The 27,073-nt window shown below is 42.6% G+C and overlaps 1 protein-coding gene across 1 annotated transcript; it reads left to right on the forward strand.

Moving 5' to 3' along the window:
• Positions 1-825: 825 nt before the first annotated feature.
• LOC139754188 (ionotropic receptor 93a-like) lies at positions 826-23,527 on the forward strand. Its single transcript, XM_071671399.1, has 10 exons — positions 826-954; positions 2,232-2,351; positions 2,698-2,930; positions 5,241-5,369; positions 6,738-6,924; positions 8,671-8,907; positions 10,589-10,854; positions 11,544-11,681; positions 21,489-21,675; positions 23,180-23,527. The coding sequence occupies exons 2-10, from the start codon at positions 2,274-2,276 to the stop codon at positions 23,426-23,428; spliced, it is 1,704 nt and encodes a 567-aa protein (XP_071527500.1). The 5' UTR covers positions 826-954; positions 2,232-2,273; the 3' UTR covers positions 23,429-23,527.
• The last annotated feature ends 3,546 nt before the right edge of the window (positions 23,528-27,073 follow it).

A 27,073-nucleotide genomic window follows, 5' to 3' on the forward strand; every position in this document is an offset into this window, starting at 1 on the left:
ATATATACATATATATATATATATATATATATATATATATATATATATATATATATATATATATATATATATATATATATATATATATATATTATCCCTGGGGATAGGGGAGAGAGAATACTTCCCACGTATTCCCTGCGTGTCGTAGAAGGCGACTACAAGGGAAGGGAGCGGGGGGCTGGAAATCCTCCCCTCTCAGTTTTTTTTTTTCAATTTTCCAAAAGAAGGAACACAGAAGGGGCCAGGTGAGGATGTTCCCTCAAAGGTCCAGTCCTCTGTTCTTAACGCTACCTTGCTAACGCGGGAAATGGCGAATAGTATAAAAATATATATATATGTATATATATATATATATATATATATATATATATATATATATATATATATATATATATATATATATATATATATATATATCAACCGTGTAAATCACAGCTATCTAGTATAACTAATTACTTCTGTACCACTGCACCACTGTACCACTGTACCCAAGAATCGATCCCTGACCATCAATGTTGCAGCCAGGTTTACGCTGTCCTTTTGTACCTTGCATTCAGAACGTAATGGCCTCTGCCATCGCTCTTGTGACATACTTTGTAGGAAGTACAATAAGCAACTAAAACGAAGGAATTCCAACAATGCAGTTGTAGTGATCAGAATATGGGTGATCCTGACTGGACATTATGATCATGGCATTCCGTGCAAAACAACATAGTATATACAGTGAAGCAGTTTCCCTGTGACTTTGAATCATCAACTCATTGACAGTTTTATCCCGTAGTCAATGACTGTTCTTCATGTCTGATGGTAAATAAACTTCGATCCTCAGGTGTCAGAGATGTGGAGGCAGACAAAAGTAGAGCGGTGGGCGACGTGCTGGAAGTAACTTCTGATTCTGTCTGCTCCTTCATCTTTATCACAGACGGTGCCACCCAAACCTTCCCCATCCTCAAGGTGACATATACCTCTATCTAGCTGCTGCCTGCTTTCATGCAGCGTACATGTACAGCTGCTTTCATATATAGATGCTGAATGTCTTCATGTAGCGTCTCAGTGTGATATCCTCCCATACGGTTTTCAGGTATTGCCTGCTCCTGTGTAGCATATGATAATAGTTAGGGTTTCCTGGCATAACATCTGGTATGTACGTCAGGTGTGTGTGTTATCATAGAGCATCAGGTGCCCTTTAGGTTTGTGTTGTTAGTGTCCATGCGTTGTGCTTTCTCTATGAATATCAAGGTTTTACATAATGCACGTTTGTCTACACTGATGTCTGTACGTGATGCAAATTTGATTCACGTTGGGGCATCGTATGCTGGTATGAAGGGTTCAGATGGTTTGTGATTTTGTATAGCCTTGTGAGTGCCATATGCTTTTATGAGAATTATTTCATGATGTTTTTGTAGCATTTGAATGTTTTAGACCATTAGTTTCATGGCATCTATCTTTTGTTTGTTCTTAGATATCACGTTGGAGCAGTATACTTACTTATATAGGGAGAGCAGGTGAGATATTCTGGCAAATATCATCAACGTGATGGATGAAGTCCAGCATGGTGTCACTAGCCAACTATCTGTTGTTATATACTGTCAAGTGTCTCAACGGTATCAAATTAATCGTAAAAACTTCTCCTTTTCTCTTTCCTTTTCATATTTTACCCCTTCATATTTCACTCAAACCCTGGCATCGGTGAGGACTGGCTAACCTCTACTGGAAACTCTGACATAGTCCTTTTCATCATGAAAGTCTACAGTGTGGACCAGCCACATTGCACTACTAGTGGGTTGGCTTAAGACCAGACTGTGTGAACGGTTATTCGTCCATAGTTGACCGCTAAAGTATGTGTTTTTGATAATGCTACTTTAGTTACTGCAATGTACTGACTGAGTGAGCGTATTCTCCTTTGCCTCACAAAACCTGCTACTTATTGATAAAGGTGGAAGCTGAATGTAATGGCGTTCTTTGCCACATCGAAACGCAAAGAAACCATTTTTTTTTTTCACGAAAATCTGAGGTTACTTATTTTCAGAATATGAGATTTCTACACGGTAACGGCATGGATGAGGCTACATCATCGCTAGTTATCGTTATCATTATTGTTAAGTGGGTTAACTGAAGCTGCGATAGTGCTAGATTTATACAAAGGGCAACTGAAACTTATGACTCGCTTGTTATCAACGTTTTCCCAGAGGTTATTACATGTCTGTTGACCACAGAGCAAACGGTTTCAGGATCTGGATGATGAGAGGTCCTCTCCCCGGGGGGTGACGGTGATGGAGGTGAGGGTGGACGGTCAGGACGGTAACGTGACGCAGGCGCTGCTCTACCACCTGGTCGACCAAGCTAGGCAGGTGCGTCACTCTCACATTTGCGCTGGGCCACACAGGTCCCTCTCACGGGACTTACATTACTTGTAAGGCTGGTGGGTCACTAGTGCATCATAGCTGTACTGGCTGTGTTAAACTCTCATGAAATGTGAGGTTGTCAGGTTACTCTCACAGAACAGATGATGAGGAGAGGTCACTTTTAGGTGGATGGTTAGGGGAACAGGCAGGCGTTCGTGCTGAGGGAGTTCACTTTCATATTACAGCTGAAGGCGACAGATAATTGTCACGTAAGTGCTGGAGCGAGTAGGTAGATCTCATAGGATGATGAAGTTATAGCGTTCTTATCTTAACTGGCCTGGTCTGTGTTCAGGTGCGGCTGGGGTCGTGGTGCGTGAGTGTGGTGGTGATGAGCCACGACCCGGCCTTCCTCACCGCGTTCGCCGAGTCCTCCCTCAAGGGCCGCCTCCTTGTGTGGGCCACCAGGCTGCTGGTGGTCACCAGTCTCACCCTCCCACAGCTCCACGCCCTCCTGCCCGCCCATTGGACCTTCTCCATGATGAATACCATCTTCCTCAACCTGGAGATCACGTCATCAGACATTAGGTAATATACACATATGTCACTACCTTTATTAACTCAGATGACACACCTCATGTACTAACGACATGGGTCAGCCGGAGAACTGTTACGTCGCCAACTTTTCTATATTTTCCCAACTTTCTATCTGTTGCTCATGGCACTAACCTTCCCTCCTCCCCCCCGTTTAAGAAATAGTCCCTCAGTTTCTAAAATCTGTCAGCGGCTCCATCAGGTTCAACTTTCCCTCTAGCTAGAATCAAGACAATTCATTTACAATGGAACAAAAAAAATTAAGTGATGACTAGAGTAAAATCCCTCAAATTTCTAAACAGTTGGATGACGTCGACAGTAAACAGTTCATGGAAAATAAGAAGACAGAGCCATCAGGGAGGAGGTATGAAAGAGATCATAAAGAAACTTGTTAGTATGTATGTAAAAAGGTACTTATGTTGTGTTAGGACAGTGGATGAATGGACAAAGTCGTAAAGGCTGAGAATATTCAAAATATTTCAGAAGTCTCATAACAGTAGAGAAAGTGCAAGTGATGGGGCTTCACGAGTGCAGAACTCCCTCCCTGTATTGTTAAGATGAATAATTATACACGTGCTTCCGGAATGCAGTGGTTCACGTTCAACCTACCACTCCAACGGGCTGAGGTTCGAATCCCGGACGAGGGGGACGGTTCACAGCCAACCCTGTTGATCATCCTATCTTTTATGTCTGGTCGATCTATAGGCACCTGGTGTAAGATAGGGTGTGTATGTATGTGCAGAAGATAAGGTTGATAAACTAAGTCAGATATGAAAGTGTAAAACTCTCTTCTCATAACACAGAAATAGTAATCGCAAAACCACAATGTACTCCTCAGTAACACACATACACACACACACACACACACACACACACACACACACACACACACACACACACACACATATAAAGTCACACAAATACAGACTTACTTATATACAATTATATGCACGCACATAATTGCGTAAACGTAGACTCATGAGTGCACACCTCCCTCCATGTACAGTGCGAATACGTCAACGAAACTCAAGCAATATACAGACAGACGGACGGCAAAGATGTGGTGAAGTGGATAGACCCATGAAAACAATACTTTCCTCTCACCATATTGGTTTGTGTACTGGAAAAGCTGTATCATTCGACATCTGCCGGTAACTGGAGTGTCTAGTATACAGTATGCCACCTGCCAATACGCTTTTCCGATACATTTATTAAGGAAAAAGATTGAAACTGAATCATTTTCGAGTCCTGTATATCTGTCACCATTTGTAATGATAACAGTTTTAAACAATATGGAAATTAGGGAAGAAAAATAGCTATATACAACAGTTAACTCTGGACCTGAAACTGATGCGCTTTCAGGTCGTTTCAGTTTGACACATCATACGGCATGATGCACGGTTGCTCTAACGTAGGTTGGCCTAGAGGCTTTCGCTTAGTAGCATGTATCATTGTGAATCAGCTAAAAATTGTTATCTTTTTATTAACTTCATACGATAGATGGTTAATGCACCAATATTGTCCAGTTCTATCAAATCACTGTGACGCTTACCTTCTTTTACAAAAATCTGGCATCTGATGATGTGTTTGTGTAACTCACTTACGTTTAACTCTTGCCAGTAAAACTCTTGCTGATATTAGATGTTATACTTGCGGAATTTAGAAACCATCCAAAGATAAACTCGTCCCTGTGATGAGTGTGAATTATCTATAATGGTGAATCTTATTTGAAACTTGACGGAAAAGATTGAACACAAAGCCATTGAATGGTAGCGATGTGAACTGTTGTAGTGCTCTAAACTGACACAGAGCAAGCTTGACCATGCCCTGTATATTGCATGGACGACCGTTGGGTGTAGCGAAGTAGAGATACCCACAAACACAACATTGCTCCCGTATATCACAACTGTTGGCGGTTTATGTAGATGAAGTTGCGTTAAAGTTTTTCCACATCATACGAAAGGAAGACAGATGTATTATATTGTTTGGATATGGAGACTGTCTCTCCCTTACTTTGGACATGAATGTCACGTCTACGCTGTAAAATGGGCAGTATATCCCTTGTCATGTGTAGTTTAGTGTATAGCCATATTCATCTGAGTCTTAAAATTGTTCAGATTATTCTTCCATTTCCTGTTCGTGCAGAATTATCATGTACAACAGTTGTACAGCAACAGAATCATTCTTACACCTGAAGTACAACAACAGGCTTATTATGTGCACCACCTGCTTTACAACAGCAGAGTTGTTATGTGCGCCCTCTGTTGTACTGCAACATGCAGTGATACCCCTTGTCATATACAGGGTCAGCACGTACAGCCACCTGCCATACAGTCAGGCCGGAGCACAGGTGGTGCGGATTGCCTCCTGGACACCAGCTGGCGGTCTTCACATGCTCATTCAACACCAGCTGTTCCCGGAGAAGTTCGACGAGTAAGTACGCAAGGTGATGCTATTCTCGCCACGCTGCTTGGACAAGGTATGGTCGCATCTGGTCACCTACCTATCTGTTTTCTTCCTGCCTCTGTCCATCAAACATCCATGCCAAATCCAAGGGGAGGCATTTGGTCACATTATTCCTCACTTTACACTCGTTCCACAGGTCTTATCATCCTCGCTATGTACTATAAAGAACATTTGGTCACGTCTCTCCCTATGTCATTCGGCAACCTCATTAATCATTTTAGTATGATGTTATCTAACACAAGCTTGGTGCAAGGACTGAGCCTGAAATGCACGACTAATTCACTGCTTTTAAGATCAGAAAGTATTGATCAAACACATCAGTTCATTTGTTATGATATGCAAATAAACTGTTCCTAGCAGGTTTGCTCTCCAGTAAAGTCTCAAGCACTTGTGTTACCCACATCCTTTTATCAGTTATTGGCGTTTAAGTCTGATATTCTATGTTCTCAGCTTCCTGCAGTCTGCCTCAGTTTTGTATATTGATCCTGAATATACGTGAAAGGGCAGCAGTCCCCCCACACTTATCAGTCGCATCATACGAGGCCCAGGGAATATGTGAACAATGTTCATGGATAATGGTTAGGCAGTATTCGTCTCCGACTTTAGATAGATTGCTAATTCTTTCTTTTTTCTGTTCTTGCTTTATTAACATTCCATTGAATAAAACAGAACGTGTTGACTACTTTGTAGAGACTATTTTCCTGATGATATTGTCAATGTCAAATTTCGGGCGTAAATCGAACAAAAATCCATATATCAATGTTGTGTTGTTGGAAGATATGTAATGCAAGACACTACATGAACAAAAGCAAACTATATAGTTTTTGTTTCTCTTATTGATGATATCACATGTAGGAATGCCAGTTGAACAATAGTGGATATGTAAACCATACTCTTCTTTCTGTACAGATACATCCACTTATGAAACTCCCAGAATGTGGAACGTGGTTGAGATTTACTTATATCTATGATGATGTAACACTTCAAGCTTCAGTATTATATCGTAATGCGATGCTCTAACGTTCCGCAGGAGATACTCATTAAAATGCTCTTCAGTACAGCTGCAGTTCCGTTAAACACAAAGCAATCCCAGCGTCTGTTATCATTCCAGAAACTGTGAAGGATAATCAATAAGTGAGTGCAAAGGGCTGGTCTTGGTGAGAATTCTTCGCCTTTACAAAGGAATGTAAAGAAATACAAAAGACTTCAAGTAGCAACAGACCACTGGGTCCTTAGTAGGTTGTCTGTGATCGCGGATGATATCAGAAACTCGTACGAGAACCTGACCCATGATGCAGGCTGTCTGCAGGTAACTACAGTCTTATGCTTCCTCAGTTTCCAGGGAGCGATGGTACCGGTGACGGCGCTGCCGTTCCCACCGCACTGGGTGGAGGAGGATCAGCAGGCCGCTGACGGCACCACCGTTAGGAGCTACTCCGGCACAGACGGCGAACTGCTGCACTCTGTGGCCAGCGCCCTCAACTTTACCTTTTATGTACTTCCAACAACCTCCTGGGCTGAGGTGAGTCGCTAGCTCGTCCTCCATACGCCCTTTCGTATCTGATGATTTGTTAGATATACGCTCCTCTATATATCGTCTCCCCTACCTACTCTGCTCTCATACAAAGACGAATCTTAAGGGACTGATACGTATATCGCCACCATCACCATCTTGGATAACTTCTGTGCAATGCTCTCATTACGTCTCTCATTACCCTCCTCATCAGTGGTCTACCATCCTGACCTAAGAAACTTTTTTTTTTTTTTTTTACGTGAAGCAGATATTTCAATGTTCATTGCCCTCAAAATACGCTGGGACTCCCCTTCATTCTCAGCAGCCTTTAACCGTTCATTGAAGCATCCTTCATATCCTTCATATCAATCACCTATTTTAGTTTCAGATTCTCTCTCCCATGTATCATCTTTCTTCTACATATTCCTTTTATCAGGCTGAGCCTGTCTCGCTAACCTTCTATTTCCTAAATAAGTTTGACAGTTTGTGGTAACATTCTTCACTGACCTTCATAGCACTTCAGTGTCTCTTCATTTTCACAACACTTTAGTTTCGACAGCATTCAATTTCTCTTATAAATCAATTCTTCCGTTTTTGTTAGCTAGCTTCTCTGTTCTTGTATGTGTCTTTCCTCCTCCGATTCGTTCCAAGTATTTAGTGTAATATCATCACCATAATTTGATGTGGGAAAAACCATCTGACCAAAGCACACTAGTAGCGTTTCTCTTTACTTTCCCTGTACTCGTACCGTTTATGTTTATGTGTCATCTCTTGTGTGGAATTATAGATCAAAAATCTTTTAAGCCCAGCCATTCATAGTCTAAACATCCTCTTGATGCCAATGTTATCTTCTGTAACCTCTAAGCAATCATTGCCTTACTCGCTCTACCTCTTACCAAGCTGCCCCCAACCATGCTATCATACCTCACCCACTCTGCCTTCTACCAATCAATTTTCAGTAGCCTCTCTCCTCCTCTTCCATAGTGTTGACCTAAAATGCACAACTATATCAAATTTTGTGACTTCACTTGTCTAGTAATCCACCGAGTGGTTCATAGGTCTACTTTCATAAACTTTTTGAACCATTGGTCTTGTATCAAAGGTCCTACACTTCTCATTGCTTGACCCACAACATCCTTCACATACCTCGGTTTATTATCTCTCACTCCATCCCTCTCCAGAGCTCCTTTGCCACTCAGCTTCGTTTGACACTCATCAACATAATGTATATACATCAGAGTGATGCGTGTGATCTAAGTATCTGCTGACAACCATGAGGAAAATTGAAACACATTAAGTCCCGAGTGCACTTTCGTGTATTACATCTTCAGGGGAACATGAGCTGAAGATGTACTGCGCTAGAAAATACTCGGGAGTTACCGGACTTCGTTTTTTCCCATGATTTCCAGCAAGTAACCAACATATCTCTGGCAACCTTCCTAGAAAATGAATATTATATCCATTTCATTACATTGTCCATTCTATCCTCTCAATTTTTACTCATCTGGACCAATTAGGATTTTTTTTTTGTCCTTGACTACACGCATTGTGCATTGGTCAGTTCCTTGTGGATTAATACCAGCTACTTGTCTTTATGATGCGTTTTTTGTCTTGTCCACACGACATGAGGATTCGTTATCCCAAAACATGATACGACGTTTTGCACCGTTTTACTTTATGATCATATAGGATTAAACTCGGTCTTTCATTTTTCTCGCATGTGTCAAGCTTTGTCTCTCTCTGTCTCCTCCATAGGTAGTGAAACTGGTAGAGGAGAGGAAATCCCTCATGGCAGCTGTATATCACATGGTGCTACCACAACGTCTGGAGAGGTTTGACATGACCTACGCCTACGAGTACGCCATTTTGGCCTTCAGCATGAGAAAGCCTAGCCTGTCGCCCCGCTGGCAGAGCCTCTACTACCCGCTGACCGACCTGGTGTGGGGATCTGTCCTCACCCTCCTGCTCTGTGTACCCGCAGTCCTCATTATGGTATGATAACTCAAACCTTTTTCATGTATTATAATCGTTTTAAAGAATTCAGGCGACTCAATATATCCGTGTTTGTAAGATAGTTCCATATGAATAGCATTCACAGATCAGGGAGAGAGAGAGAGAGAGAGAGAGAGAGAGAGAGAGAGAGAGAGAGAGAGAGAGAGAGAGAGAGAGAGAGAGAGAGAGAGAGAGAGAGAGAGAGAGAGGACTGTATCCTATATCCAGGATAACCTCCACTCTACGGTCAGCACAAAGTGAGGCATTACTGCCAGCGGTGTAGTAGTACTGGGCGGTCCCAAGGAAAGCTGGTATAAAAGTAACACCGGGGTACTCCCTGAGCGCGCTTAGTGTGCCAGAACATAGCATCTCAGTATGGCTGGGGAAGAGGATGGGTGTAACCAATCACATGTAGCAGAAATAAGAATGTGGTTGGCTGTCCCTGAAGGTGCAGAAATGGTGTATGCCGAGTGGGAGGATCTAGAAATGAAAATGTCAAATGTGTTGGAAGGTGATTGTGACGGTCCGGAACTCATGTTGAGTGTTTGATTACTTTTTCCAGATCTTTAGTTCTCTTCTGGACAAAGTTTTTATGCTAATTTTTGACTGAAACGAACTCAGAAAGAATCTGATCCATTTTCCTTTTGTTATACCCTACAGGAAATTTCTAACTTAAGAGTCAGTTTTGTGATTTGAAAATGAATGTATGATGTATCAAGGAAAGTATTCTCCGCTTGAAAGGTCAGCAAATCACTAATTAAAAGACAGTTCATTGAGGAACAACTGAACTCTTTAAAAATTCTTTTAAAAAAATACAAAACATTAAATAGGAAGAACATGTGTGAAATACAAACACAAACGAAATAATATTCTAAGAGAAATTGGACTCTTCAAAAGGTCTTCTAATAGTTCATGATCTATGGCGTTGAGTGCAAAATGCTTAAGGACAAATATTAATGTTCTTGGCGATTATTTCAAGTTTAACAGTTTCCTACGCATAGAACTGACATCGGGTTAAGTAAGTCCCTAGAGATTTTGATTCATATCATTACACAGATAATTGTCAAAACTGCGAGGTCACGAATCACAGAGCAAAGGTAAGTACTCAAACAACAACTGAAAATGTCACCCATTAGTCGAATAATCTAAAGTGATAACGTTTAAAAACTGAAATCTGGGTTCCATGATGACCCCAGTTCAGAGTGTAGAGGGTTAAGAAGGGTAGCAGGAAGTGCCCAGCTCCGCCGTGATCTTCCCTTTCCATTTAAGTCGCATTGACACAGTACGACATGCCACCTGCTGTACTTTATACATTTTATCCTTACTGAAGACTTTATCTCCTGATATCACGAAAACTGCTCATGAATGATTACCAGCAGGATATATCTAGGCTTATGGTATTGATATGGTATCTGGAATTTCTAACAATGTAATGTTACTCGCTAAATGCTGGATCACTTCGGCTGTAACTAGTGTTTACGTTAGCAGTAATGCCCATTGATGTCCAAGATTTGTTTCAAATGCCCCAGCTTATTATACTGCCTGCAGGAAGGGTATCTAGAGTGTTGTCTGTTTCAAAGAAAGAAAACTGTACTTCATATTCATGAAAAAGACTTTTTTGAGCATAGTTTACGTCCAATAACTTTGATAATAACCCTCTACAAGTACTAGTGTGTCTCAGGTCATCCGTGTAGGGCAAAGGAGAGACGGAGGCAGCAGGCTAGGGGCGGGGTCGGTGGTGCAGGACATGGCAGGGATGCTGCTGGGGCAGAACCTGCCACGACGGCTGCCCACCACCAGTTCCAGCCGCCTGCTGGTGGCGGCCTGGCTGGTGTTCGCCTTCATCATCGGGGCGGTCTACCGCGGCAACCTCACCGCCCACCTCACGCTGCCCAAGTACCCTCCTCGACCAGAGACTGTCGAACACCTGGTTGAAGTGATCGACAGGTAAAGACATTTCTAAGCGGCTGCAAATTATCGTTCTCCCGTAGAAGAAAGGCTATGTATTTTCCGTTTCTGTAGAGAGCACTGCAAGTTCCAAATAGTAGATCACTGATCATTTCCAGTGGTCAACAAACAAGAATATCTGGTGTTAGATGATAAGCCCACACGATTCAAGAACTATATCGATAACATTAACGTTTTTACCATCCACATTACACCCATCTCAGTACAGTCATGCACAGAAATGAAAGTTACTAACTCAAATGTTCAACACTTGGATAGAAAACAATCACGTAAAGATAAGAAAGTAGTTTTGTGTCTCTGACCATCAATACACTGAGGCACAAACACTCAGCTGATAACTGCCTGATCCATCTTTAGAGATGTCTTACTGGTGTGGTCTTCACTTTGTTCTTAGGTGATATATTGACCTACATCTCTTGTTGTGATGACTCTGCCGGAATGATTACTCAGTGAAGAAAGTCTTACTCATGCATATGACCTGTTGGTATCAAGGTCTGATAAGTTATTGTTGTGGAGAATTATACTTCTTCGTCTAATTTTGTTCTGATGGAATAAGTTTGAGACTGTTTCTTTGGCAATAAGAGACATTTAAGTTATGCAACATCTGCATTAATCCAAAAACTACAAGGTTTGTGCTTCATCAACTTCGAGATTTTGTTATTTTCCAGAGCAACGTGGGGACCGTATGGAGCTGCGTTCAAAGTTTTCTTCGGCAACTCCGAGTATGAAGTGTTTCAGAAATTTAGTCAGCTGCTGTTGATCGGGCCCAGTGTTCTAGAGGGTCTTCAGCAAGCCTTGGATCATAAGTGAGTTGCGAGCCGTTCATTCGTTTATATTGTGAAATTCCGTCGTAAACTGTTTATCATTATATTAGTGCAATATTTATATGCAGAACTATGCTAGATACGTTAATTATCAGGCATTGAGAACATGCTGTAACGTGACTGTATGGAGACGTAGTCAAACTAATGTTCTCAAGCTAATCTTAAGATATTACACACACACACACACACACACAGATATATATATGTATAAATAAATATATATATATATATATATATATATATATATATATATATATATATATATATATATATATATATATATATATATATATATTATTATTATTATTATTTTGCTTTGTCGCTGTCTCCCGCGCCTGCGAGGTAGCGCAAGGAAAGAGACGAAAGAAATGGCCCAACCCACCCACACACACAAGCACACACACACACGGCCATACACGCAAACATACACACCCACACATCCCAGCGTACACACATATATACACAAACAGACACACACATATACACACATGCACACAGTTCACACAGTCTGCCCCTACTCACCCCCATCGCCACCCCGCCACACACGGAATAAGATCCCCCTCCCCCCTTATGTGCGCGAGGCAGCGCCAGGAAAAGACAACAAAGGTCCCATTCGCTCACAATCTCCAGCTGTCATGTAATAATGCCCGAAACCACAGCTCCCTTTCCACATCCAGGCCCCACACAACTTTCCATGGTTTACCCCAGACGCTTCACATGCCCTGATTCAATCCATTGACAGCACGTCGACCCCGGTATACCACATCGATCCAATTCACTCTATTCCTTGCCCTCCTTTCACCCTCCTGCATGTTCAGGGCCGGTCACTCAAAATCTTTTTCACTCCATCTTTCCACCTCCAATTTGGTCTCCCACTTCTCCTCGTTCCCTCCACCTCCGACACATATATCATCTTGGTCAATCTTTCCTCACTCATTCTCTCCATGTGCCCAAACCATTTCAAAACACCCTCTTCTGCTCTCTCAACCACGCTCTTTTTACTTCCACACATCTCTCTTACCCTTACATTACTTACTCGATCAAACCACCTCACACCACATATTGTCCTCAAACATCTCATTTCCAGCACATCCACCCTCTTGCGCACAACTCTATCCATAGCCCACGCCTCGCAACCATACAACATTGTTGGAACCACTATTCCTTCAAACATAACCATTTTTGCTTTCGGAGATAATGTTTTCGACTTCCACACATTCTTCAAGGCTCCCATGATTTTCGCCCTCTCCCCCACCCTATGATTTACTTCCGCTTCCATGGTTCCATCCGCTAACAGATCCACTCCCAGATATCTAAAACACTTTACTTCCTCCAGTTTTTCTCCATTCAAACTTACCTCCCAATTGACTAGACCCTCAACCCTACTGTACCTAATAACCTTGCTCTTATTCACAGTTACTCTTAACTTCCTTCTTTCACACACTTTACCAGACTCAGTCACCAGCCTCTGCAGTTTCTCACATGAATCAGCCACCAGCGCTGTATCATCAGCGAACAACAACTGACTTACTTCCCAAGCTCTCTCACCCACAATAGACTGCATACTTGCCCCTCTTTCCAAAACTCTTGCATTCACCTCCCTAACAACCCCATCCATAAACAAATTAAACAACCATGGAGACATCACACACCCCTGCCGCAAACCTACATTCACTGAGAACCAATCACTTTCCTCTCTTCCTACACGTACACATGCCTTACATCCTCGATAAAAACTTTTCATTGCTTCTAACAACTTGCCTCCCACACCATATATTCTTAATACCTTCCACAGAGCATCTCTATCAACTCTATCATATGTCTTCTCCAGATCCATAAATGCTACATACAAATCCATTTGCTTTTCTGAGTATTTCTCACATACATTCTTCAAAGAAACACCTGATGCACACATCCTCTACCACTTCTGAAACCACACTGCTCTTCCCCAATCTGATGCTCTGTACATGCCTTCACCCTCTCAATCAATACCCTCCCATATAATTTCCCAGGAATACTCAACAAACTTATACCTCTGTAATTTGAACACTCACTCTTATCCCCTTTGCCTTTGTGCAATGGCACTATACAAGCATTCCGCCAATTCTCAGGCACCTCACCATGAATCATGCATACATTAGAAAACCTTACAACCAGTTAACAATACAGTCACCCCCTTTTTTGATAAATTCCACTGCAATACCATCCAAACTTGCTGCCTTGCCGGCTTTCATCTTACGCAACGCTTTTACTACCTCTTCTCTGTTTACCAAATCATTTTCCCTAACCCTCTCACTTTGCACACCACCTCCACCAAAACGCCCTATATCTGCCACTCTATCATCAAACACATTCAACAAACCTTCAAAATACTCACTCCATCTCCTTCTCACATCACCACTACTTGTTATCACCTTCACATTAGCCCCTACACTGAAGTTCCCATTTGCTCCCTTGTCTTACGCACTTTATTTACCTCCTTCCAGAACATCTTTTTATTCTCCCTAAAATTTAATGATACTCTCTCACCCCAACTCTCATTTGCCCTCTTTTTCACCTCTTGCACCTTTCTCTTGACCTCCTGTCTCTTTCTTTTATACATCTCCCAGTCATTTGCATTTTTTTCCTGCAAAAATCGTCCAAATGCCTCTCTCTTCTCTTTCACTAATACTCTTACTTCTTCATCCCACCACTCACTACCCTTTCTAATCAACCCACCTCCCACGCTTCTCATGCTACAAGCATCTTTTGCGCAAGCTATCACTGCTTCCCTAAATACATCCCATTCCTCCCCCACTCCCATTACCTCCTTTGTTCTCACCTTTTTCCATTCTGTACTCAGTCTCTCCTGGTACTCCCTCACACAAGTCTCCTTCCCAGGCTCACTTTCTCTCACGACCCTCTTCACCCCAATATATATATATATATTACACAAGGAGATGCGTCTACTAACAACCACGGACAGATCAGCTTTGAGCGCCTCTTCGCCAACGGAACTACCTTGGCCCACCAGTGATGCTACTACGTTTGTGAATCGGGAACCATTGCAACACAAACCTCGCCAGGTGGTAGAGTTTCCCGCAGTGTATCGAGACAGACTTCCCCAGAACTTCTTTTTAAAGGGGAAGTAAATGTTTATAGTTGTGTTACTGGAGTGATAGTTTTCATACATGGTGTTTTGACAAGAAAATAGTGAAATTGGAGAAAAATGTAGCATAGACATTGAAGCTTATTGATACAGTGGTTAAATGGATGAGAACTGCTATTGACGTTTGTGTAAATAAATTATACATTTCCTTTTTCCATAGCCAGAGGTTGAACCATTATGTGACATTCATTTTTTCATTCATTTCAAGCTAGAAGTTTCAGTTTTCTAAATTGTTTCTTACATTTTTCATATGTATATATATATATGTATGTGTGTGTGTGTGTGTGTGTGTGTGTGTGTGTGTGTGTATATGTGCGTATGTATGTGTATGTGTGTGTATGTGTATATGTATATATATATGTATATTATCCCTGGGGATAGGGGTGAAAGAATACTTCCCACGTATTCCTCGCGTGTCGTAGAAAGCGACTAGAGGGGACGGGAGCGGGGGGCCAGAAATCCTCCCCTCCTTGTATTAACTTTCTAAAATGGGAAACAGAAGGAGTCACGCGGGGAGTGCTCATCCTCCTCGAAGGCTCAGAGTGGGGTGTCTAAATGTGTGTGGATGTAACCAAGATGTGAAAAAAGGAGAGATAGGTAGTATGTTTGAGGAAAGGAACCTGGATGTTTTGGCTCTGAGTGAAACGAAGCTCAAGGGTAAAGGGGAAGAGTGGTTTGGGAATGTCTGGGGAGTAAAGTCAGGGGTTAGTGAGAGGACAAGAGCAAGGGAAGGAGTAGCAATACTCCTGAAACAGGAGTTGTGGGAGTATGTGATAGAATGTAAGAAAGTAAATTCTCGATTAATATGGGTAAAACTGAAAGTTGATGGAGAGAGGTGGGTGATTATTGGTGCATATGCACCGGGCATGAGAAGAAAGATCATGAGAGGCAAGTGTTTTGGGAGCAGCTGAATGAGTGTGTTAGTGGTTTTGATGCACGAGACCGGGTTATAGTGATGGGTGATTTGAATGCAAAGGTGAGTAATGTGGCAGTTGAGGGAATAATTGGTATACATGGGGTGTTCAGTGTTGTAAATGGAAATGGTGAAGAGCTTGTAGATTTATGTGCTGAAAAAGGACTGATGATTGGGAATACCTGGTTTAAAAAGCGCGATATACATAAGTATACTTATGTAAGTAGGAGAGATGGCCAGAGAGCATTATTGGATTACGTGTTAATTGACAGGCGTGCGAAAGAGAGACTTTTGGATGTTAATGTGCTGAGAGGTGCAACTGGAGGGATGTCTGATCATTATCTTGTGGAGGCTAAGGTGAAGATTTGTATGGGTTTTCGGAAAAGAAGAGTGAATGTTGGGGTGAAGAGGGTGGTGAGAGTAAGTGAGCTTGGGAAGGAGACCTGTGTGAGGAAGTACCAGGGGAGACTGAGTACAGAATGGAAAAAGGTGAGAGCAATGGAAGTAAGGGGAGTGGGGGAGGAATGGGATGTATTTAGGGAATCAGTGATGGATTGCGTAAAAGATGCTTGTGGCATGAGAAGAGTGGGAGGTGGGTTGATTAGAAAGGGTAGTGAGTGGTGGGATGAAGAAGTAAGAGTATTAGTGAAAGAGAAGAAAGAGGCATTTGGACGATTTTTGCAGGGAAAAAATGCAATTGAGTGGGAGATGTATAAAAGAAAGAGACAGGAGGTCAAGAGAAAGGTGCAAGAGGTGAAAAAAAGGGCAAATGAGAGTTGGGGTGAGAGAGTATCATTAAATTTTAGGGAGAATAAAAAGATGTTCTGGAAGGAGGTAAATAAAGTGCGTAAGACAAGGGAGCAAATGGGAACTTCAGTGAAGGGCGCAAATGGGGAGGTGATAACAAGTAGTGGTGATATGAGAAGGAGATGGAGTGAGTATTTTGAAGGTTTGTTGAATGTGTTTGATGATAGAGTGGCAGATATAGGGTGTTTTGGTCGAGGTGGTGTGCAAAGTGAGAGGGTTAGGGAAAATGATTTGTTAAACAGAGAAGAGGTAGTGAAAGCTTTGCGGAAGATGAAAGCCGGCAAGGCAGCAGGTTTGGATGGTATTGCAGTGGAATTTATTAAAAAAGGGGGTGACTGTATTGTTGACTGGTTGGTAAGGTTATTTAATGTATGTATGACTCATGGTGAGGTGCCTGAGGATTGGCGGAATGCGTGCATAGTGCCATTGTACAAAGGCAAAGGGGATAAGAGTGAGTGCTCAAATTACAGAGGTATAAGTTTGTTGAGTATTCCTGGTAAATTATATGGGAGGGTATTGATTGAGAGGGTGAAGGCATGTACAGAGCATTAGATTGGGGAAGAGCAGTGTGGTTTCAGAAGTGGTAGAGGATGTGTGGATCAGGTGTTTGCTTTGAAGAATGTATGTGAGAAATACTTAGAAAAGCAAATGGATTTGTATGTAGCATTTATGGATCTGGAGAAGGCATATGATAGAGTTGATAGAGATGCTCTGTGGAAGGTATTAAGAATATATGGTGTAGGAGGAAAGTTGTTAGAAGCAGTGAAAAGTTTTTATCGAGGATGTAAGGCATGTGTACGTGTAGGAAGAGAGGAAAGTGATTGGTTCTCAGTGAATGTAGGTTTGCGGCAGGGGTGTGTGATGTCTCCATGGTTGTTTAATTTGTTTGTGGATTGGGTTGTTAGGGAGGTAAATGCAAGAGTTTTGGAAAGAGGGGCAAGTATGAAGTCTGTTGGGGATGAGAGAGCTTGGGAAGTGAGTCAGTTGTTCTTCGCTGATGATACAGCGCTGGTGGCTGATTCATGTGAGAAACTGCAGAAGCTGGTGACTGAGTTTGGTAAAGTGTGTGGAAGAAGAAAGTTAAGAGTAAATGTGAATAAGAGCAAGGTTATTAGGTACAGTAGGGTTGAGGGTCAAGTCAATTGGGAGGTGAGTTTGAATGGAGAAAAACTGGAGGAAGTGAAGTGTTTTAGATATCTGGGAGTGGATCTGGCAGCGGATGGAAACATGGAAGCGGAAGTGGATCATAGGGTGGGGGAGGGGGCGAAAATTCTGGGAGCCTTGAAGAATGTGTGGAAGTCGAGAACATTATCTCGGAAAGCAAAAATGGGTATGTTTGAAGGAATAGTGGTTCCAACAATGTTATATGGTTGCGAGGCGTGGGCTATGGATAGAGTTGTGCGCAGGAGGATGGATGTGCTGGAAATGAGATGTTTGAGGACAATGTGTGGTGTGAGGTGGTGTGATCGAGTGAGTAACGTAAGGGTAAGAGAGATGTGTGGAAATAAAAAGAGCGTGGTTGAAAGAGCAGAAGAGGGTGTTTTGAAGTGGTTTGGGCACATGGAGAGAATGAGTGAGGAAAGATTGACCAAGAGGATATATGTGTCGGAGGTGGAGGGAACGAGGAGAAGAGGGAGACCAAATTGGAGGTGGAAAGATGGATTGAAAAAGATTTTGTGTGATCGGGGCCTGAACATGCAGGAGGGTGAAAGGAGGGCAAGGAATAGAGTGAATTGGAGCGATGTGGTATACCGGGGTTGACGTGCTGTCAGTGGATTGAATCAAGGCATGTGAAGCGTCTGGGGTAAACCATGGAAAGCTGTGTAGGTATGTATATTTGCGTGTGTGGACGTATGTATATACATGTGTATGGGGGGGGAGGTTGGGCCATTTCTTTCGTCTGTTTCCTTGCGCTACCTCGCAAACGCGGGAGACAGCGACAAGGTATAATAAAAAAAATAAAATAATAATATATATATATATATATATATATATATATATATATATATATATATATATATATATATATTCATATATTTATTCATTTTGCTTTGTCGCTGTCTCCCGTGTTTGCAAGGTAGCGCAAGGAAACAGACGAAAGAAATGGTTCAACCCACCCCCATACACATGTATATATATACACGTCCACACACGCAAATATACATACCTATACATCTCAATGTACACATATATATACACACACAGACACATACATATATACCCATGCACACAATTGACACTGTCTGCCTTTATTCATTCCCATCGCCACCTCGCCACACATGGAATACCATCCCCCTCCCACCTCATGTGTGCGAGGTAGCGCTAGGAGAAGACAACAAAGGCCCCATTCGTTCACACTCAGTCTCTAGCTGTCATGCAATAATGCCCGAAACCACAGCTCCCTTTCCACATCCAGGCCCCACACAACTTTCCATGGTTTACCCCAGACGCTTCACATGCCCTGATTCAATCCACTGACAGCACGTCAACCCGGTATACCACATTGATCCAATTCACTCTATTCCTTGCCCGCCTTTCACCCTCCTGCACGTTCAGGCCCCGATCAATCAAAATCTTTTTCACTCCATCTTTCCACCTCCAATTTGGTCTCCCACTTCTCCTCGTTCCCTCCACCTCCGACACATATATCCTCTTGGTCAATCTTTCCTCACTCGTTCTCTCCACTTGCCCAAACCATTTCAAAACACCCTCTTCTGCTCTCTCTCTCTCTCTCTCTCTCTCTCTCTCTCTCTCTCTCTCTCTCTCTCTCTCTCTCTCTCTCTCTCTCTCTCTCTCTCTCTCTCTCTCTCTCTCTATATATATATATATACATTTGTCAATCTTTCCTCACTTATTCTCTCCATATGACCAAACCATTTCAAAACACCCTTTGCTCTGTCAACCACACTCTTTTTATTACCACACATCTCTCTTACCCTTTCATTACTTATTCGATCAAACCACCTCACACCACATATTGTCCTCAGACATCTCATTTCCAGCGCATCCACCCTCCTCATAGTTGTGCAGAGGAGGGTGGATGTGCAAGAAATGAGATGTTTGAGGACAATATGTGGTGTGAGGTGGCTTGATCGAATAAGTAATGAAAGGGAAAGAGAGATGTGTGGTGATAAAAAGAGTGTGGTTGAGAGAGCAGAAGAGGGTGTTTTTAAATGGTTCCGTCACATGGAGAGAATGAGAGAGGAAAGATTGACGAAGAGGATATAAGTGTCAGAGGTTGAGGGAACGAGAAGTGGGAGACCACATTGGAGGTGGAAAGATGGAGTTAAAAAGATTTTGAGTGATCGAGGCCTGAACATGCAGGAGGGTGAAGGACGTGCAAGGAATAGAGTGAATTGGAACGATGTGGTATACCGGGGTCGACTTGCTGTCAATGGATTGAACCAGGTTATGTGAAGCGTCTGGGGTAAACCATGGAAAGTTTTGTGGGGCCTGGGTGTGGAAAGGGGGCTGTAGTTTCGGTGCATTATACATGGCAGCTAGAGACTGAGTGTGAACGAATGTGTCCTTAGTTGCCTTTTCCTATCGCTACCTCGCGCACATGCGGGGGGAGGGGGTGTTCATTTCATGTGTGTCGGGGTGGCGACGGGAATGAATAAGGGCAGACAGTATGAATTATGTACATATGTATAGATGTATATGTCTGTGAGTGTATATATATATATGTATACGTTGAGATGTATAGATATGTATATGTGCTGTGTGTGGACAACTCTATCTATAGCCCACGCCTTGCAACTAAGTAACATTGTTGGAACCACTATTTCTTCAAACATACCCATTTTTGCTTTCCGAGATAATGTTCTCGACTTCCACACATTTTTCCTCGCTCCCAGAACTTTCGCCCGCTCCCCCACCCTATGATTCACTTCCGCTTCCGTGGTTCCACCCGCTGCCAAATCCACTCCCAGATATCTAAAACACTTCACTTCCTCCAGTTTTTCTCCATTCAAACTTACCTCCCAATTGACTTTTCCCTCAATCCTACTGTACCTAATAACCATGCTCTTATTCACATTTACTCTCAGCTTTTTTCTTTCACACACTTTACCAAACTCAGTCACCAGCTTCTGCAGTTTCACCCGAATCAGCCACCAGCGCTGTATCATCAGCAAATAACAACTGACTCACTTCCCAAGCTCTCTCATCCACAACATACTGTATACTTGCCGCTCTCTCCAAAACTCTTGCATTCACCTCCCTAACAACACCATCCATAAACATATTAAACAACCATGGAGACATCACACACCCCTGCTGCAAACCGACATTCACTGAGAACCAATCATTTTTCTCTCTTCCTACACTTCCTTACATCCTCGATAAAAACTTTTCACTGCTTCTAGAAGAAGCATATCCTGGAGTCATACAATCATCTGTACTAGCAAGAGTCAGAATTGTCTCTTATGTAAAACGAAACAAATCAAGCCAGAAGTGGGAAGTGCCTGAGTGACACAGCGAGATGTGCTAACTGTAGCGTCCATCACTCTCCGAACGATAGCAGTAGGTGATGACGTAGGTATGTTCTGGTCGCCAAGTCCCGTTCATACATAGCAAGGTTACGCCGGCAGTGAAGAGAAACTTTGGCGAGGCTGTATTACTAGGAGTTCACTCTCATCAAAGAACTCTCCACTTCAAAGGAGTCTTCATTTTACTGCTACTGGAAGTAGCGGAGACTTGAGCTGCGGGATCTTGTAGAGTTTGTCCTTAAGTAGTTGTAAATAGATCAATGAAAATATTCTTTCCACTCTTATGATAAAAGTTAGTCTACTGTCTGTGATTCTGAAGTTAGAAAAGGGCGTGACTACCATGTTCGTGAACAGTCTGGTCTACAAGAACAGACACCAGCTGAATTACGCTTTGTGGCACGACCTCATTGCGTCCATTTTGTGGCTCCCAGCCAGGCGGTGGTAGAGGGCCGCCGCTACATGGAACACATCATCGCCGAGAACTTCACCCGGCCAGACGGCAGCACAGACTTGTACGTAGGCCGCCAGCACATCCTGCCGGGCCTGTCCGCCTGGCCCATTCCCCACGACGCCCCCTACCGTCCCCAGCTAGATCGCTGCATCATGGCCGTAATAGAGGTGGGTTCCTCAATGTGACTAGTTTTAGGAGAGCATATCGAACTGTATCTTAAGGGAGATGTACATATTCTTGTCTCTCCTTCCGTTTTCAAGAATAGTCATCAATCTATTCTCTTCATCTCTAGATGTCTGTCTTTTCATATGGGTGGAACCTTTTCTCTCATTCCTATTATGTAACTGCTTGTATATAGGGTCACTGCACTGCTTACGTCAGCTTAAAGACGAAGTCATCAATGTCCAATTTCGAGTCTTAAGCAGTAGATCCTTCCATGCTGATGCTATACGTGACATGTGGATGAACCTGAGTGAGTTCGGGTGGAGGTAGGTACGGGTTTTCATCACTGACGCCAGACACATTTCACGTATTCTGATTCACTTGACTGGAGATTTACCCCGAAGGAAGTTTGTTAAAGGTGCTGTGAGATGAAGATTTTTGTGGATATTCTACTGACACTAAACTGAGAGAATATGACTGAGGGCATGGGATAAAATTCTGAATTATGGTAATACTGTTTGGTGTGTGGGAAGGTACTGGAGGCGAAGAAAGGTCTGTATAACAGTAGGGAGAGATGGAGAGGTACATGGTGGAAAGCTGAATGACCAATCTGAAGGCGAAGCTGTAGTCAGGCATGTTGTACTCAGGTATACAATCAGCGTTTCAGTTAAGTCACACCAGGTGACACACCAAATACCGTGAGCAACAGCAGTGAATTGATGACCACTAGGAAGTTTGAAGGCGAGCGAAAGTTTCTCTTGTGTGGACGCTTCTTTGTTAGCGTAGCTGACACAAGAGTTCCCTGAAGTGTACAGAGAATTGGGATCCGTAAAATGACATGAAATTTAGATGAATAAGTGAAGGAAGAATGTCATTCTTGTCTGATGATTAGAATCACATATGCAGTAAGAACTAAATAGTGGAGGATGAGACATCATTGACAAAGATAAACTCAGATAATCTACCAATGCTTCATAAAAACTATTAACATACAAATTTGCTGGTTCGCAGGTATCAGTAAAGTGCAGGACATTTTTTCTCATTTTTTCCCCGAAGAGATTTTCCAATACGCAAGAAAAATTAGATAAAAATCTAAGAAAGAAGTGAAGGTATAAGAGTAGTTGTGGAACTAAATGACACAACATTTCCTAGTACTGATGCATGAAAGGAACATGAGGGAAAGATTGACAGCAGGAGTGCCGCTAGCAGAGGTGAAAAGCAGGAGTGAGGTGTGTGTGTGTGTGTGTGTGTGTGTGTGTGTGTGTGTGTGTGTGTGTGGTGTGTGTGTGTGTGTGTGTGTGTGTGTGTGTGTGTGTGTGTGTGTGTGTGTGTGTGTGTGTGTGTGTGTGTGTGTGTGTGTGTGTGTGTGTGTGTGTAAGTGAGAGAGAGGAGGGATGACGGAACGTGCAATATGTTCTAACTTGGTCACTTTGCTGTAAAGAGAGATATCGCTCATCTGCTGAATAGATGGGGAGAAAAGTAAAGACAACTTGTTTCCCCTTTCGTCAGGCAGGATTGTACGAAAAATGGAGCGGCGATCAGATGGCTAAGGCTCGTCGACAGAGTAGCAGGAGGCAGCGGGAACACCTGGCCCAGCAGCAGCAGCAGCAAGAACGGCAGGGGACAAGGACTGGCCGAAGCGTCACGTCCCTCACCCTCACACACATACAGGGATCCTTCATGCTCCTCCTCCTAGGATACAGCATCGCTGGAGTCTCATTTACCTTTGAGGTCTTTGCTCGTTTATATCTGCTGTAACCTTGTTGACGGACAGCCAGCGACCGAACATGAGCTGAGCACAAACTGTGATGTTTTCAGTGAAGAATCAAGCAACACTTGTAATAAATTTAAACATTTGACTATACTTTTAATGTCATTTGTGATTCAGTGAGAATATTGCTTGTGTATGTATTATGAATACGGCGGCCGGCGCAAATATTTATCTATGATACTGTGTATATTATATCTAATTGTCATGTTATACAGTTTACATTTATGATGCGTACTAAGGAAAGGTTATCAAAACTTCGTGTTCCCTGCAGCCCATTGCCTTGAAAATTAGTCCTGTCAAACAAATCTGCAGTTGCATAAGTACTCTGAGAATGAAAGAAAGATAGGAGGAAAATCGACTGTCAATCTCAAAAGCATTTCATTCCCGTTTTCACTGTACAGTGACATATATATCTTCATTGTCAATCTTTCCTCACTCATTCTCTCCATGTGACCAAACTATTTCAAAACACTCTCTTCTGCTCATACCCATTTTTGCTGTCCGAGATGATATTCTCGACTTCCACATTCTTCAACACTCCCAGAACTTTCGCCCCCTCCCCCACCCTATGATTCACTTCCGCTTCCATGGTTCCATCCGCTGCCAAATCTACTCCCAGATATGTAAAACACTTCACTTTCTCCAGTTTTTCACCATTCAAACTTACCTCCAAATTGTTGTGTCCCTTAACCCTACTGTACCTAACAACCTTGCTCTTATTCACATTTACTCTCAGCTTTCTTCTTTCACACACTTTACCAAACTCAGTCACCAGCTTCAGTTTCTCATACGAATCAGCCACCAGTGCTGTATCATCAGCGAATAACAACTGACTCACTTCCCAAGCTCTCTCATCCCCAACAGACTGCACACTTGCCCTTCTTTCCAAAACCCTTGCATTCACCTCCCTAACAACCCCATCCATAAACAAATTAAACAACCATGGAGACATCACACACCCCTGACGCAAACCTACATTCACTGAGAACCAATCACTTTCCTCTCTTCCTGCACGTACACATTTCCTACATCCTCGATAAAAACTTTTTACTGCTTCTTGCAACTTGCCTCCCACACCATATATTCTTAATACCTTCCACAGGGCATCTCTATCAACTCTATCATATGCCTTCATCAGATCCATAAATGCTACATACAAATCCATTTGCTTTTCGAAGTATTTCTCACCATGAGTCATCCATACATTGAATAACCTTACCAACCAGTTAACAATACAGTCACTCCATTTTTTAATAAATTCCACTGCAATACCATCCAAAACCGCTGCCTTGCCGGCTTTCATCTTCCGAAAAGCTTTTACTACCTCTTCCCTGTTTACCAAATCATTCTCTCTAACCCACTTACTTTGCACACCACCTCGACCAAAACACCCTATATCTGCCACTCTATCATCAAACGCATTCAACAAACCTTCAAAATACTCACTCCACCTCCTTTTCACATCACCACTACTTGTTATCACCTCCCCATTAGCCCCCTTCACTAAAGTTCCCATTTGTTCCCTTGTCTTACGCACTTTAATTACCTCCCTCCAAAACATCTTTTCATTCTCCCTAAAATGTAATGACACTCTTTCACACCAACTCTCATTTGCCCTCTTTTTCACCTCTTGCATCTTTCTCTTGACCTGCCTCTTTCTTTTATACATCTCCCAGTCATTTGCATTATTTCCCTGCAGAAATCGTCCAAATGCCTCTCTCTTTTCTTTCACTAATAATCTTACTTCTTCATCCCACCACTCACTACCCTTTCTAATCTGCCCACCTCCCACGCTTCTTATGCCACAAGCATCTTTTGCGCAAGCCATCACTACTTCCCTAAATACATCCAATTCTTCCCCCACTCCCCTTACGTCCTTTGTTCTCACCTTTTTCCTTTCTGTACTCAGTCTCTACTGGTACTTGCTCACACAAGTCACCTTCCCAAGCTCACTTGCTCTCACCACTTTTTTCACCCCAACATTCTCTCCTCTTTTCTGAAAACCTCTACAAATCTTCACCTTCGCCTCCACAAGATAATGATCAAACATCCCTCTATTTGCACCTCTGAGCACATTAACATCCAAAAGTCTCTCATTCACGCGCCTATCAATCAACAAGTAATCCAATAACGCGCTCTGGCCATCTCTCTTACTTACATATGTATACTTAAGTATATCTCTGTTTTTAAACCAGGTATTCCCAATTACTAGTCGTTTTTCAGCACATAAATCTACAGGCTCTTCACCATTTTCATTTACAACACTGAACACCCCATGTACACCAATTATTCCCTCGACTGCCACATTACTCACCTTTGCATTCAAATCACCCATCACTATAACCCTGACTCGAGCATCAAAATTACTAACACACTCACTCAGCTGTTCCCTAAACACTTGCCTTTCATGGTGTTTCTTCTCATGCCCAGGTGCATATGCACCAATAATGACCCATCTCTCTCCATCAACTTTCAGTTTTACCTATATCAATCTAGAGTTTACATTCTTACGCTCTATCACATACTCACACCATTCCTGTTTCGGGAGTAGTGCTACTCCTTCCCTTGAACTTGTTCTTTCACTAACCCCTGACTTTACTCCCAAGACATTCCCAAACCACTCTTCCCCTTTACTCTTGAGCCTCGTTTCACTCAGAGCCAAAACATACAGGTTCCTTTCCTCAAACGCACTACCTATCTCTCCTTTTTTCTCATCTTGCTTACATCCACACACACATTTAGACACCCCAATCTGAGTCTTTAAGGAGGATGAGCACTCCACGCGTGATTCATTCTTCTATGTCCCCGTTTATAGAGTTAAAATACAAGGAGGGGTGGGTTTCTATCCCCCGGCTCACGTAACCTTTAGTCACTTTCTACGACACGAGAGGAATGCGTGGAAAGTATTCTTTCTCCCCTATCCAATATATATATATATATATATATATATATATATATATATATATATATATATATATATATATATATATATATATATATATTTTTTTTTTATCTCTCTCTTTTTTCTTTGCTTTGTCGCTGTCTCCCGCGTTTGCGAGGTAGCGCAAGGAAACAGACGAAAGAATGGCCCAACCCACCCCCATACACATGCATATACATACACGTCCACACACGCAAATATACATACCTACACAGCTTTCCATGGTTTACCCCAGACGCTTCACATGCCCTGATTCAATCCACTGACAGCACGTCAACCCCGGTATACCACATCGATCCAATTCACTCTATTCCTTGCCCTCCTTTCACCCTCCTGCATGTTCAGGCCCCGATCACACAAAACCTTTTTCACTCCATCTTTCCACCTCCAATTTGGTCTCCCTCTTCTCCTCGTTCCCTCCACCTCCGACACATATATCCTCTTGGTCAATCATTCCTCACTCATTCTCTCCATGTGCCCAAACCATTTCAAAACATCCTTTTCTGCTCTCTCAACCACGCTCTTTTTATTTCCACACATCTCTCTTACCCTTACGTTACTTACTCGATCAAACCACCTCACACCACACATTGTCCTCAAACATCTCATTTCCAGCACATCCACCCTCCTGCGCACAACTCTATCCATAGCCCACGCCTCGCAACCATACAACATTGTTGTATATATATAT

This window comes from Panulirus ornatus, chromosome 16, assembly GCF_036320965.1.
Source record: "Panulirus ornatus isolate Po-2019 chromosome 16, ASM3632096v1, whole genome shotgun sequence".
NCBI classification, from domain to species: domain Eukaryota; kingdom Metazoa; phylum Arthropoda; class Malacostraca; order Decapoda; family Palinuridae; genus Panulirus; species Panulirus ornatus.